The sequence below is a fragment of the Aquarana catesbeiana genome, linkage group LG04, assembly GCF_042186555.1.
Source record: "Aquarana catesbeiana isolate 2022-GZ linkage group LG04, ASM4218655v1, whole genome shotgun sequence".
NCBI classification, from domain to species: domain Eukaryota; kingdom Metazoa; phylum Chordata; class Amphibia; order Anura; family Ranidae; genus Aquarana; species Aquarana catesbeiana.
This window is the reverse complement of record NC_133327.1, coordinates 566874411-566888323: the sequence shown is the minus strand read 5'-3', so window position 1 is coordinate 566888323 and position 13913 is coordinate 566874411. Positions and strand designations below refer to the sequence as shown.

Genomic DNA, 13913 nt, shown 5'->3' with positions numbered 1-13913 from the left:
TAAATGAGGGACGTTTACTCCTTTTCTTAACTGGCAAAAGAGTACTTTTCCCACTTGAAATCTTTTGGATATAATTGTCCAAATCACTCCCAACCAGCCTTACACCGTGGAAGGGAAAACCAGCCAGGAGCTTTTTGCATGGCGCTTCGGCTAACCAATTTTTCAACCATAAAATTCTATGCATATGCACCAACCCAAGCATAAGGTGAGAGGTCTGAAGGATAGAATCTCTGATTGCGTTAATTGCAAAACACAAAGCCGCTGCCAGCTCAGCTAACTCCCGGGCCTGCTTTTCAGGGAAAACCTTGAGTACCTGTTTCAAGTGGTCTCTCAAGGACTGACACACTCCAATTGCCGCCACTGCAGGTTGAGCTACTGACCCTGCCAAGGAAAAAATGTTTTTTTTTAACAGGAATTCCAACTTTTTATCGGTTGGATCCCTAAGCATTTGAGCGTTGTCAACAGGACAAGTCAAACTTTTATTTACAGAGGATATAGCAGCGTCAATTGCTGGTATACCCCACATCTTTGTACATTTTTCCTCCATAGGATAAAGTGTTGAAAACTTTTTAGGAGGGATAAAATGCTTATCTGGGTGATCCCACTCAGAATATATAAGCTTTTCTAGCAATGAATGGACAGGAAAAGCATGCACAGCTTGAGGAGGCTTCAGTGAACCCAAAAAGAAGTGGGCTTTTCAACTGACTCAGTTATGGGTAATTTAAATGTGGAGCGGACCATTTCAGTAAGAGAATGCACCAGCAATTTCTCAGCCTGTGAAGCTAAAGAGGGTCTTTCCCCACTTGATTCCTCAGAAGAGGAGTCACCAGTCTCTTCCTGGTCCCCTGAGGGGGATTCATCTTCCCTTTCCCAGAGTTCCTCTGTTTGAGGGCCCTGGGTGTTAGAAGGGGACCTAATTTGTTTTCTTCCACTTTGTAAAGATGCGATTAAGGCCGTTAATCTTTCCTCCAATCGACTCATGGCTGAGGAAAAAACCTCCTGAGTAATATATACAGGGGCTGAAATGCCAGGAGCAGTTGCAGCCCCTAACCCCGAGGGCTCACTCTGACCAGCCTCCCTAGGTCTTTCAGGGGGAGATGGTGTTGCAGAGAGAGGGTCCTCAGAGCCTGAAGGAGATCCCTTTGAGCCCCTATTTTTCAGGGTATTTGTACCTCCCCTTTTGCCCATAGTGCCAAGCACAAATGCAGAGGTACTACCAGAAATGCACTCACTGCTGAGCAAAATAGTCCAGCAACTGCCGCTGCTATCAAGACTCAGTCTGATGCTAAGTAAATGTGCCTGGGAAAGCCTGTGTCACCCACACTCACATGCCATCCATCTGCTCTGTGTCCCTCCTTTAGCTGTGTGCACCTGCAAAAAGTGCACCTTTATAGCTATGCATAGCCCGCGTTGTGGGCGTTGAACCACACCGACGCCTCGCTGATGCCCAGCCCCCCTCCTCCAACCACCCCTCAAGAAAAGACTGTTTTCCCATGCGAGCACATGGAGGGGGGGGCTGGAGTGGAGGAGAGAGGAGGGCTGGTGGATGGAAAGCCACCATAATGGCGGCGGCAGCGGGAGTGGTGCGGCATCCGCCAACTGACCCATGGCCTCTAGCCTGGAAAGAAGCTGTGGGGGGACATTCCTGAAAAGAAAAAAAAACCCTTCCCACATCCTACCTGAAGCTTGGGCTTCGAGGAAGTGTGCAGCTTGTGACACAGAGCAAGACTGACAAGCATGGAACAGGTACGTGCTCTTGACAGCCCCCGGTGGCGACTTTAGGCATAGCAACATTTACTTAAAGGAGAAAACCCACAAGAATTAGAATAATTCCTTAGGAATCTCCCTTACCTTATCCGGCTGCAGGGTTCTGTGGTAAACCAGACAGACCCAATCTTCACCACTCACGGTGGGCTCCGTTAAAAAACCTTCAGGAACCGGGGCCCCTTGTTATCGGGGGATCCACACTCCTGGGCCTGTTAAGCACCCCGCCAGGAAATATGGCTGAAAAAACCAAACACTGGATCCCAGGATCCAGCTCTCTGAAAAAAAAAGCGTTACAGGCAGAACCTCGTTTCTTCCAACACGAGGCTCGGGTACCATTCAGTTCGGCTTGGAAAAGACACTTTGAATGGATCCGGTTGCATGGCTTGCCCCAGCAAAGATTTCTCCAGCGGAGCTCAGCAACACCTAAGACACTGGCGAAAAAACTGAGGTACTCCCAGTAAGGGGAGGGATTATATAGGGAGCTAAACTTTCTGTCTAGGGTGTGTCCATCACATAAAGGTGCCTATATAACCCATACAGTAAATACTGTGGCTCTGTGTCCCGTGATGTACGATAAAGAAATCACAAATGCATCACATATATTTAATTTAGATGTATTCATTATTTCCAATACATGGGGGAGATTTACTAAAACATGCATTCAGAAAATGGTGCAGCTGTGCATGGTAGCCAATCAGCTTCTCACTTCAGCTCGTTTAATCAAGCTTTAGCAATATAACATGGAAGCTGATTGATTTCTATTCAGAGCTGCACCAGATTTTGCACTCTCAAGTCTTAGTAAATAACCCTCATGGTATTATTCCACATTTTTACACAACTTATGAACTTAAATACCTACTACTACTGCTATAAACTGGTCTGTGGATGCTTTGCTGTTCCATTCAGACTAGGTGATTTGTTCTGTACAAATGGTGGATCCATTTGTGTAGAGATCAGTACAAATATTTTGAAAAAGTGGATGGGCACAGATATATACATCAAATCACTTAACAGAATAGAAGAGAAGAAATGTAGCTGAAAAAGAAAAAAGCAAATATATATATATCTATATCTATATATAAAAAGCAAATATATATATCTATATATAAAAAGCAAATATATATATCTACATCTATATATATATAGATGTAGATATATATATGGGCAGAGATGTAAAATTAGGCGATTTCAGTTGTACGTGAACTCTGCCAAGCTGAATTACCCAATTGGCCGCATCTTTAGGAAACTGAAGTATCAATTTTTTGTGGGCTGACCCTTTAACCCTTTAACCCTTAAATACAATGGGACAAAAGACAAAGTTATCCCATGGCTCCAAATGTCCTGCAGAGATGGCAGAGATGAATGACAAGTTTGTTGCTAAAAGCACAGTGTCACTATAAACTGTTACCATACATGATTCATACCTTGCGTCACAACCACTAAAACATAACAGGTGATATCTAGGAATGTGTTTTTAGATGTCATTGTTCAACAAATTCTTCCAAAATTTGGTAGACATTTGTTTAGGTTTATTATTGCTGTGTTACCACCGACATACAGTTGGTTAAAGATGTTCTTATCTTTCACTTTAGCATGTGCTACTACAAACTCTGGTGAAGTTTATGATTGACATTGCTACTGGAATGGAGTACCTCAGCAACAAAAACTTCCTACACCGAGACTTGGCTGCCCGTAACTGCATGTAAGTAATAACACTGAGCTTTCTCAGCCATCTCTGTTCAGATACAGTCTAGTATATTTGTGTAACCAAAATAGGTTGTAATAAAGAAGGCTAAGGTGAACCTCTGCGGACAATCAGGGATTCCCAGCAGCAACTTCCTGAATGATGTTGCTCGGTACCAGACTCATAATAATACAAATAAGCAAAGATTTTTTTTTCTCAGAGAATAGGTGCAGGAACTCCGCCTATTAAAATCACCTCTTGTATCGGCCCCCTACCTACCTCCGAGTACTATCCCTTGGTTCCACCCCCTACCCACCTCTTTTAGAGAATACAGAAACAAATATTATTTTGTGGTGTTGTTAAATAATTTGAATGCAATTTGTTAATTATAAAAAAAAACTGTAAAATATATCCCCTGCCAATAATTCCCCCCAGCAACAGTAGACTCCATCCCAGCCACATTAGAGCCCCTTAGCAATAACAAGCCCCTTAGCAATAACAGATCCACCCAGCAAAAATAGATCTCCCCCAGCAACAATAGACTCAACCCCAGCAGCAATGGATCCCCTCAGCAATAATAGATCCTCCAGCAACAGAATATCCCCCTAGCAAAAAAAGACCCCACCCCAGCAACAATAGACCCCTGACACAACATTATACCCCCCCCCAGCAACAATGGGCCGGCTGTTACAAAGTACCACCTCAGCAACAACAGACCCCCAGCAGCAACAACAGATCTTCCAGCAGCAAGCCACAATATACCTCTCCCTCAACAGTAGATCCCCCCTGCAACAACTGACCCCTCAGTAAGATAAAATGCCCCCAGGCAATAATAGACCCCCATGCAAATAGATCCCCACCATTTGCAATAGATCCCCCAGCAGCCAGCATCATAGACCCTCCAGCATCCCTTACCATTACATGCATTCAGTGCTGGAGGTGCCGGATCTGCGTTTCTCCGCATTCCGGTTGAAAAAAGTCCTGCAAATAACACCGCCCCCCCCCCCCCCCCCCGAATATTAAAGCCTTCTAATTGTATCCTTTTTGTGGCTATTTTTTGAGGTTAAAGATTCTGAAAACCCTTAGAGGCCTGTTTGTAAATGTTTTCACTCAACATTCATACAATTTTCACTTAACATTTACGCATTTTTAAAGTTGGATTCAACCGGAAAATGTATGAATCCTGGGTGAACGTTGTCTGACTCTTTTGTGAAAACGTTATAGACCTCTTAGTTCTCCAGGCATGGTTTCATATAACTGAAAACAGCAAACTCCATATGCGGAGGTAGAAGTACAGGTCAGTGGTGTAAAGGTGGTGAATTTGGATCAGCATGTGTCTGGAAAATGCAGAGGTATGAAATTAGCACATTTGGGTATTGCATTTCAACCTTTTGTTTTTAGCCTCTTTGAGAGCCAAATTGTGGGCTACACAGAGATGTCAGCCTAAACTAGCCATACACTGGTAAATGTTCAAACAAATGTACAAGGATTCTCATCAGCTTATTTGATGACTTGCTGGATGATGTTTGAAAGTATTTCAAAAACATTTGCTTTTAACATTCGATTTTAAAGTGAATACACTGTTAGATGAAATTGCATCTATCTGTGCTTCTCCCGAAGAAGCGAGACTCTTCTCGTGAGACACGTCAAGACCTAGCACAGCTATTCCAGACAACTGACAGTCATCTTTGTGACACATCCAGGTCTCATGAAAAGATTGATTACATGAATGCAAAATTTATCAATACAATGACATTTAATATATTTTTTTCTTTCTGTATCACATGTTGTTTTTAAATGTGCGTTGAATAACTAATTTATAAATTTTACTTGGTATGTTTTGAGGTGTGCTCTTTAAAAGTCCCATGGGCATTTTTGTTTTTTGTTGTGTGCATACTAATGGAGACTGAGTAGCACTTATACCAATCCCACACCAGTTCTTTTCTCTTTATAAGAGAAATAAAACCTCTTTTACATCCAAGAAGTGTCTGGCGCCCACTAACTTTATCCACCTTGCACCCACTATGCCTCACAACCCACCACATACAGAAGGATGTCAGCTATCTTTGGCCCTGAAGGTTCTCATTAGACTGGTGGAGGCTAGAGACTTTTCTACACTTAGCTAAACGTTTTTGTTGGCTTCTCTTTATTTCTAGGTTGAGAGATGATATGACTGTCTGTGTTGCTGACTTTGGGCTGTCTAAAAAAATATACAGTGGTGATTATTACCGCCAGGGACGTATTGCTAAGATGCCGGTGAAGTGGATTGCTGTGGAAAGCCTTGCTGATCGCATCTACACAATCAAAAGTGACGTGGTAAGATATTACAGCTGGTTTCCCGACTTTAGAAAATAATGTATTTTTTCTAAAGACAGTAGCAAATGCTCAATTCTATGCCTGATCATTATTCCCAGCTTCTGTTTGCCCACAACTGTCAATGTTGACTTTATCTGTACGGTATTTTTGCTTATGCTGTACTACATTACATATTTCAATGACACTAATGACTGTAAACATAGAATTTAATATATAGGATATACAGTATATCATTAAAAAAATCAGTCCACCCAAGAGTAATATTTAAGGCCCCTTTCACACTGGCGGAGTCCGCCAGCAGATCTCTCCGCTGATCCCCGCTGAACAGGCAGTTGGCAAGTCCGTGTCTGCTCCACTGATGCAGGCAGACAAGGACACAACCCAGTGTCCTTTTGGGCTGTCTGATGGAAAGGGACCGGTCCGTCCATGTGAAAAGGACCTTTAGTGCTTTTAAAGATATGGCATTCTAAACAGGTTTCTAATCCAGTTACTGTGTGATGCAATTAAATTAAACCAATATTGTTTTACCTGCCTTTAGTCAGCCCAATCCCCTTTCAATTGTTTCTCACATGCACCCCCTCCCAGACACTGCATCCAAACCCAGGAGTGTTTCAGTAGCACAATCAGTTCTACCAATTCCGAAAGTAGTGGACAGGAACTAGGTATGGCCAGCGGTCTGTTGCTTGTCAATCAGCAGTGACAATGCTAATAGCTACGCCCTCTGCATCTTCTTCTCCTCCCAACATAGTACAAACTGGCACCACCTACATGAAGGGCAACAGTGCTTTGAATTCAGTAGCAGTGCACTAGCATTGTCTCTTCATCACAAGAAGCTGGATGAGGTGGACTGGCAGGTTCAGTGGTATTTGTGAGACTTTGCAGGGGGACTAAGAGAAAGAAGTATGTGTAAATGCTGCACCACATACTTTTTCTTTCAATGGGATGCCCTAGTTCTATTTTAAGGTGGTTGTAAACCTCAGAGACATGAAACATGAGCAAAGCATATCCCTCTGTAGTGTTTACTTGTCTCAATCCAGAGCACTAACGGGGAGTTTTACTAAAACTGGAGCACTCAGAAACTGGTGCAGCTGTGCATAGTAGCCAATCAGCTTCTAAGGTCAGCTTGTTCAATCAGGCTTTGACAATAAAACCTGGAAGTTGATTGGTTTCTATGCAGAACTGCACCAGATTTTGCACGCTCCAGTTTTAGTAAATCTCCCCCACAGTGTAATTTCTGTCCGCTGTCTCATTCGTCTGCTATCTGCATGAGCGACTTCTGACAAGTTTTCCTGACACCAAGAGAAAAATGGTGACAGGGGAGGGATCTCTAGCTGTGTGAAAGGTGTGTGGGGGGGGTTTCCTTCCCACCAATTAGCACTCAAAACTTCCCTCACTGAGTGTAACTTTAGCTCTTCCCCTGCTTTTTAGAGCTGAGAGATCCTGTGTAAATTCTGCATGGATGTAGAGGAAAGATGGCTGAAGATAGACAAGTACAACCTATGTAGGAGGATTTGTTTCATCTCTGTATATCACCTGAGGCCAGCAACTTCACTGGGTTTATGGGAAGGTTTACAACCACTTTAAGTCATAGGTGGAGCCTAATGGGCTGAGCCATTACCTGGCTTGTTGCATATCTTGGATAGTTCCTCACTGTTCCTGAGTGTTCCTGCTCAGCTTTGTGTATTCTAGAAGCTCCTGTTGCATTACCCTTACTATAAAATTAAAATCAAGCAGGCAAGAGTGGGAGAGTCTCCTAATGACCACATAGCCATATGCAGGTATTTTAACTGATGCACATCTTACCAATAGGGTGCCTGAGAGATATAACAAACTGTCAAGTTGATTTGTCCAACATCTACCAACACTGAAAAATAATGCTTTAATTTTCTTTACTTCCTGTTCATGGTAAAATTTCTAGTAATCTCCATATGGATAATTTCTTCATATGTACAGTCCTCCCTTACATTTCTTGTTTATGCAGTGCAACCTAGGTAAAGCTTAAAGGGGTTGTAAACGCTCGTGTTTTATTACCTTAATGCATCCTATGCATTAAGGTGAAAAAACACCTGTCAGTGACCACCCCCCAGCCCCCCCATTTTACTTACCAGAACCCTCGAACTTTACCAGATGGGGACGCGCTGTCTCTCTGCCTGGGGTTCTCGGCTCTTGATTGGATAGATTGATAGCAGCCCAGCCATTGGCTCCCACTGCTGTCAATCAAATCCAATGACGTGAGCGCAGGGGGGCAGGGCCGAGTCCTGCATTCTGCCTCTATGGATGCCAAATGTTGGACTCGGGAGCGCGCCCACAAGGTAACCCCCCGTGGGAAGTGGTTATCAGATGTGGGGAGGAGCCGCTAGAGCTGCCGGGGGACCCCAGAAGAGCAGGTTTGGGGCCATTCTGTGCAAAACGAGCTGCATAGTGGAGGTAAGTTTGATATGTTTGTTTTTTTATTTTATTTTATTTTCTATTTACCTTTACAATCACTTTAACATTTTTACATTCTACTGCAAGTACAATGTAGTCCATGATTCTTGTCTAAGAGGCACGAACCTGACACGCAGCTGTCTCTATTCATCTGTCAGTAGTACGTAATTTCAAATGGATGAATAAAAATAATGAATAATAGGTTTACATTCTAGTATACCCTGTACAGTTTTAATAATACAGTTTAATTAGAAAAATACTTACATAATTTAAATACATCATTATTTTAAGCTTAAAGCTGGTTTATTATAATTCTGAGTACAATATGATTCTTTCATAATTATTAAGCTCTACGTTCATTTCTTGCTGTGTATCCAATTGTGATTCCCTAATTTCTAAATATATCCAAAATTAAATAATGAAAATGTAATTTCCAGCTCATTACAGACTTCAGCAGGACACATGATAATACAAAGTGGAGATTGCCATCAATTTCTTTTTGGTGGTTGTCCTTAGTACGCAGTATCATTTCAAATCTTAAAGCTGAAAACCAGACAGATTATAACACACCAAAGAATGCAGCTATGTACCCCTTAAGAGAAACATAAATGTGTTGTAAAATGCAGCTAGTAGAAGTATCTGAAATGGAGGTATCAGCTTCTTGTCATATCCTGCACAACAGTAGATTAAATGCGGGGCAGCACTAGGAGCCAGTAAGGTGTGCTGCATGCACATGTGCTGACAAGGAGGAGGGAGCAGGGGGTAAACTGCTGCCGCTCCCTCGCTGTCCAATAATAGGTTAGGGGTTGACCTAGCTTTATTGCTTAATTAAGGCTTTCTCAGCTAAGCACACCCTCCTGCCTGCATTCCTGAGCTAAGGACAGATGGTTTCATGTAAATGCTACATGAATAATTTGCCCTTACTCAGGATGGCTGCGGCTAGAAATGCTGGGTTGGGGAGTGTTTTTCAAAGTGATTTCTCAAAGAAATAAAGCATGGAGACTTGGATGGATTGGCGAGTTTGCTTTGAATATTACAAATTAAATTAATAGGGTTCTCAGTTTGTGGTGGTTAGATACAGATGAGTTCTGCGTCAAGAACGAATGTACACATAATCTCTTATATACAGTGAAGGAAAAAAGTATTTGATCATTTTGTACATTTTTCCACTGACAAAGAAAATGATCCACTGACAAAGAAATGATCAGTCTATAATTTTAATGGTAGGTTTATTTTAACAGCGAGAGACAGAATAATAAAAACATCTAGAAAAACGCATTTCAAAAAAGTTATAAATTAATTAGCATTTTAATGAGTGAAATAAGTATTTGACCCCTTCACAAAACATGACTTAATACTTGGTGGCAAAACCCTTGTTTGCAATCAGAGGTCAGACATTTCTTGTAGTTGGCCACCAGGTTTGCACACACTTTAGGAGGGATTTTGTCCCACTCCCATTTGCAGATTTGCTCCAAGTCATTAGGGTTTCGAGGCTGATGTTTGGTAACTTGAACCTTCAGCTCCCTCCCCATATTTTCTATGGGATTAAGGTCTGGAGATTGGCTAGGCCACTCCAGGTCCTTAATGTACTTCTTTCTGAGACACTCCTTTGTTGCCCTGGCCATGTGTTTTGGGTCATTGTCATGCTGGAATACCCATCCACGACCCATTTTCAATGCCCTGGCTGAGGGAAAGAGGTTCAAGGGAGAAGAGGGATGGCCTCTGGAAGTCGCACATCAAGTTGTCCTAGAGAGGTGAGTGGAGTGGCAACCTCAGCCTGAACTCCAACCAGGCCACGCCCCAACGTGTTTCACTCTGCCCCCCAGAGCTTAGCCTGAGTGGCACACATACACTTTCCAGGTCACAGTGAGGGAAGGAGGTTCTCATCCAAGATTTGACGGTACATGGCCCCGTCCATTATGCCTTTGATGCTGTGAAGTTGTCCTGTCCCTTTAGCAGAAAAACCCCCCCAAAGCATAATGTTTCCACCTCCATTGTTGACGGTGGGGATGGTGTTCTTGGAGTCATAGGCAGCATTCCTCCTACTCCAAACAAGGCGAGTTGAGTTGATGCCAAAGAGCTTGATTTTGGTCTCATCTGACCACAACAGTTTCACTCAATTCTCCTCTGAATCATTCAGATGTTCATTGGCAAACTTCAGACAAGCCTGTACATGTACTTCCTTGAGCAGGGGGACCTTGCGGGCGCTGCAGGGTTTCAGTCCTTCACGGCGTAGTATGTTGCCAATTGCTTTTTGGTGACTATGGTCCCAGCTGCCTTGAGATCATTAACAATATTCTGCCGTGTAGTTCTGGGCTGATTCCTCACTGTTATCACGATCATTGAAACTCCACAAGCTGAGATCTTGCGTGGACACTCAGACCGAGGGAGATTGACATTTTAGTGTTTCTTCCATTTGTGAATAATTGCGTCAACTGTTGTCACCCTCTCACCAAGCTGCTTGGCGATGGTCTTGTAGCCCATTCCAGCCTTGTGTAGGTCTACAATCTTGTCCCTGACATCCTTGGACAGCTCTATGGTCTTGGCCATGGTGGAGAGATTGGAATCTGATTGATTGCTTCTGTGGACAGGTGCCTTTTATACAGGTAACAAGCTGAGTGTCATGAATCTGCAGTAATACCTTCATGCCCTGTCCGTCTGCTTACCTCTGGTCTGTGTATCAGCCTTAGGGCCTGCACTCTCACACCTGCACGGTTAAGTAATCTTCCCTCAGCGTGACTCCACCCTAGCCTCTACAGGATACACTACTTAACACGGTGCTGTCCAAGCCTGCCTTGCCTGAGCAATATTGTGTGTTTGGCTTTCTGTGTGCTTTTTGCCGTGTGCTCTATGTCACTTTCTGTTTATTGATCTTGGCTTGTTCTGTGACTATCCCTGCCTGCTTGTTACCCTGACCTTTGGTGTGTTCTTTGTCTATCCTTGTCTGCTGGTTGCCCCGACTTTTGGCTTATCTCCTGACTATCCCTTGTTGTCCTGGAGTGCTGCTTCCTCACTATCCTCCAGTAGCCTCGCGTGAGCTGGGAGATCCTGGGGGCCGCCACCTGAAGCCACTTGCTCACCATCCTCACCACTAGAAGCTCTGGTGAACACCTACTGGCTCTTAGACTCCACGCCCAGCGGAATCTTATGCTCTTGCTCCCAGTGGGATCTGTGTTGGTGCTCCAGTGGATCTGCTTTTCTTGAACCACCCAGAGTTCTATCCGCAGCAGTCAGCCATAGGGTCCACTACCTTAGCGGTGCACTCCTGGCCCCAACGGTGTGCATCTGTCACCTGGCACTGAGATTAGGAGCACTCCCTTTAAGGGAGTGCTTCTAATCTCAGCTCGTTACCTGTATAGGAGACACCTGGGAGACGAAAAGCTTGCTGTTTGATAGGCAATCAAATACTAATTTCCCTCATTAGAATGCAAATCGATTTATAACTTTTTTTAAATGTGTTTTTCTGGATATTTTTGTTGTTATTCTGTCTCTCATTGTTAAAATAAACCTACCATTAAAATTATAGACTAATCATTTCTTTGTCAGTGGGCAAACATACAAAATCAGCAGGGGATCAAATACTTTTTTCCCTCACTGTATATTTGATTTTATTACCTGTTATGGTTTTATTTCATGTTTAGTTTTACATGCACTTCTATGTGTTTGTTATCTCTAACAGCTTTTGAAAATAAGGAGATTATCCAATTTTCATTTACTGCATGTGAAGTCTGTCAGAGTCCCTTTGCTACCATGAAACTGTAGATTTTTTAGCCTATAACTAATAAAATTATGGAACTATTTCTAATGATAACAATACCTCTTTTTAGTTAATATGGTTTTATTTATAAACTGATGCCTTTATTGAGTTTTTGTTCTTATATATTTTTAATTATAAATGCATTCTAATGAATGTAGTTTTTCTACCTGTTAGCTTTGAAGCAGAGCTATTTTTGTGTTCCATACAAAAGAAAAACTTCTCCACTCACCACGCTTTTTTGGATGTCCTTTAGGCAATCATCTATAACCCTTATGGATGCTAGTGCATCTACAGCTGTATTGGGATTTTTTTCCAGAAATGCCAAATGTTTTATAAGTTTATGTATTATTTCCACACTGTGCAGTTTAAGAGAAATGCAGTTGCTTGTCATGCTGTATGGATGTTGTACTCTTACATAATCTCCTGGAACAGTCTACTTTGTTATGTCCAAACCCTTTGCAATGTTAATTGTTGTTTCTGTGATCAACATGAGTGGGGTAGTGGGGACTGACCTTTACAGTGAAAGGACTTATTCATGGCTTCTGGAAATATCATCCTCAATCTTTTGTGTTTTATCTCCAGTGGGCGTTCGGAATCACAATGTGGGAAATCGCAACCAGAGGCATGACTCCATATCCTGGGGTCCAGAACCATGAAATATATGACTATTTACTCCAGGGCCATAGGTTAAAGCAGCCAGCAGACTGCCTGGATGAGCTGTAAGTACTGAATTCTGCAGAATGAAATGGATATAATTACTGCACACTTTTGTTTCAATGCATATAATGTTCAGTTTGTTTCAGGAGGAAAAGCTTTGCTGGTATAAAAGAGTGACTTTTCAGAAAAATATCCTTCTATCCCTTTAAATCATAATAGCTTCATTGCTAATTAGGTCACATGCCATGAATTACAGCCCTGTTCAACAGCACTAACCTGCAGATACCAAGGAGGATCAAGTTCCAGACTTTGAAAACAAGCCATCACTGGGATCTTCTTTTTATTCTATTTTCTAAATCTTCAAGCATTTAAAATGCAAATGGTCAAAATGCAGCTCTTATGATGGAATATATGGGGATGGCTTGAGCTTTCCAGGATACTTGTCTCTTAGCTTGAAAAGCATTCTGGGTAATTCAAATAATCCCTAATATGTTCCATTGAAAGCTATTTTATTTGTGCTTTTGTTACCACATGGATTTTATTTGCTTGAAAATTTAAATAAATCATATTATTATTTAAAAAATATTAAGTTAAAAAATACTAATAATTAAAATCATAATAAATAATAATAGTGTTGGCACATATTTTGAAAGTCTGTCATTGTTAATAATAATCATTTAAGACAATTTTTTAAAAAGAAATACAGTGAGTCTGAGTCTGAAAAATGGACCCAATAGGCAAAGTACCAGATTGTAATAAAAACAGTTATCTGATAAGTATTGGTACTGATACTCATGTTTCCATAATTCACACAACCCAGCATTGGTCAGGTGGCCCAGATATTTCACTGTACATACTTACAGTATAACCTTTTTTAATTTTTTTTTTAAAGGTTTTTTATTTGCCAAATATTCATACATGTTAATTGACAAAGTATGATATACAATTAAGGTACAGTCTAAAACAAATCCAATATCAATTATTTGTGATATTAATAAAGATTGTTATTCATTTCCATAACTTGTCATTTATGTATTCGGTTACCTTTTGTTTTTGTTTTTTTAACTAAACTTGGTTATGAACACTTAAAGCACATTAGATACCGAAAGCAATAAAAGTTGCTGGGTTTCCACAAGTAGATTATAGAATGCTTTTAGTGTACTCCAAACAGATAAAAACAATTAAAACCTGAGGGGAAAATCCCTCTTAACCATTTGTGATGTGTGCTGCCGTTTATCTCCACATCAAACCCTCGAATTGCCATTTCAGATATACATTTATCTTGTACAGTTACATGTCTGATTG

The 13913-nt window shown here is 41.6% G+C and overlaps 1 protein-coding gene across 2 annotated transcripts in view; it reads left to right on the top strand.

Moving 5' to 3' along the window:
• MERTK (MER proto-oncogene, tyrosine kinase) overlaps window positions 1–13913 on the top strand; it is a 166634-nt gene that overhangs the window by 143633 nt on the left and 9088 nt on the right. For both annotated transcript variants that reach the window (XM_073628043.1, XM_073628042.1), the window contains exons 16-18: window positions 3360–3469; window positions 5608–5767; window positions 12534–12670. In XM_073628043.1, coding sequence (XP_073484144.1) covers window positions 3360–3469; window positions 5608–5767; window positions 12534–12670 — 407 coding nt within the window. The remainder of the gene's footprint in view (window positions 1–3359; window positions 3470–5607; window positions 5768–12533; window positions 12671–13913) is intronic.